The sequence below is a fragment of the Peromyscus maniculatus genome, chromosome 4 (assembly GCF_049852395.1).
Source record: "Peromyscus maniculatus bairdii isolate BWxNUB_F1_BW_parent chromosome 4, HU_Pman_BW_mat_3.1, whole genome shotgun sequence".
Classification (NCBI taxonomy): domain Eukaryota; kingdom Metazoa; phylum Chordata; class Mammalia; order Rodentia; family Cricetidae; genus Peromyscus; species Peromyscus maniculatus.
The window spans coordinates 63,046,806-63,048,645 of NC_134855.1; the positions used below are offsets into that span (position 1 = coordinate 63,046,806).

A 1,840-nucleotide genomic window follows, 5' to 3' on the forward strand; every position below is an offset into this window, starting at 1 on the left:
TGGGTCTTAGGAACTGAACTGAGATCCTCTGGAAGAGCAGTGAGTGCTCTGAACCACTGAGCCATCTAGGCAGTCCCAGACATTTCTGTACTTCTTATATGTTGTTTCCTTTATAGGTTTTATAGAGTGTTGTAATCTCTATTATTATGTTCAATCCATAATTTCTATGCAACCTCATTTGACATGATTATATCAGTGTCTACACTATACATTTTCAGGGAGATTGTCTTTATTAAGTTAAGTGCGTCTCTAATTAGGATCAAACCTAGAGCCTGGCATTTAGTAAGAAAGGTATTGTTTCACTCAGCTTCCACCCAAGCACAAATGATTATTTTTTAATTTCTAGTTTGGAAAGGTTATTTGAGAACTTCTTATTTAATTCTTTGCAAAATTTCATGAAAATAACAATAATGCTTTTCTCTTTTGTCTGTAAAAGCAGTGGACGGTTTTACAGGTGATGTTGAGGCATTTCATACTTACACCCTGATTTTCTCTGTTTCACACTTAAACTCTTCTGATAATAAACATTCAATTTGCTAGTATATATTTTTTGAATCCTAAAGTCCAGTGCTTGTGACTTTAGCCTGTAGTTTCTTCTCTTGTGCGTGATGGAGCAGTTTGAAGACATGACCAGCCTATAGTTCTCCATTTTTGTTGCCATAGAGACAGACCTTGCTGATGGCGGATGACAACTACACGAGGATCACAGAATTCATTTTCATTGGCTTGAGATACAACCCTAAGCTCCAGGTGTTCCTCTTCTTGCTCTTTCTGCTTTTTTACCTGGTTACTATGACAGGAAACTTGGGTATGATCGTTCTCATTCGTGTAGATTCCCGTCTTCACACTCCCATGTACTTTTTTCTCAGCCATCTGTCATTTGTGGACATCTGCTTCTCCTCAGTCGTGGGCCCCAAGATGCTCACGGATTTCTTTGCAGAACGGAAAGCCATCTCTTTTCTGGGCTGTGCCTTGCAGCAATGGTTCTTTGGGTTCTTTGTGGCCATTGAGTGCCTTCTCTTGGCATCCATGGCCTATGACCGCTATGTGGCCATCTGTAACCCACTGTTGTATTCAGTGGCCATGACCCAGAGGCTCTGCATACAGCTGGTGGTCGGACCCTATGCTGTTGGTTTCTTCAACACCATGACTCACACTACAGCTGCTTTCCGACTTCCTTTTTGTGGCTCCAACATTATCAATCATTTCTTCTGTGACATGTCTCCTATCCTTTCCCTCATATGTGCTGACATACGGATCAATAAACTGTTGGTGTTCATCGTGGCAGGAGCTGTCTTGGTTGTCAGCAGCACCACCATCATAATCTCCTATTTTCACATCCTCATGGCCATCCTGAGGATCCGCTCCGCTGAGGGGAGGAAGAAAGCCTTCTCCACCTGCTCGTCCCATGTCACAGCGGTTTCCATTTTGTACGGGACTCTGTTCTTTATCTATGTGCGGCCAAGTGCCATTTCTTCTCTGGACCTCAATAAGGTGGTGTCTGTGTTCTACACAGCGGTGATTCCCATGCTCAACCCACTCATCTACAGCCTCAGGAATAAAGAAGTGAAAGCAGCCATGGGCAGGACAGTCACCAAGGCCAAGTTTTTTCTCAAAAACTAAATTGTCATCAAGAACAGAAAACAGATTCAAGGCAAAGCTGCTAGACATGCTTTAATCCACCTAGACATCATCTCAACGTAATAGAGTTTGCAGAATTTGTAATTGACATGTTTTTATTCTTCCACATGACATTTATTTTACTACCTAAAATACATTTTATTTTACTAAATTTACTAAATAAATTTTATTTATTTTATTTTATCATTCATCATGTAAC

The 1,840-nt window shown here is 40.9% G+C and overlaps 1 protein-coding gene across 1 annotated transcript; it reads left to right on the forward strand.

Annotated features, from left to right (window-relative positions):
* The first annotated feature begins 678 nt into the window (after positions 1 to 678).
* On the forward strand, positions 679 to 1,624 carry LOC102916868 (olfactory receptor 5G9). The gene has a single exon (XM_006989673.2). The coding sequence runs from the start codon at positions 679 to 681 to the stop codon at positions 1,621 to 1,623; it is 945 nt and encodes a 314-aa protein (XP_006989735.2). The 3' UTR covers position 1,624.
* The last annotated feature ends 216 nt before the right edge of the window (positions 1,625 to 1,840 follow it).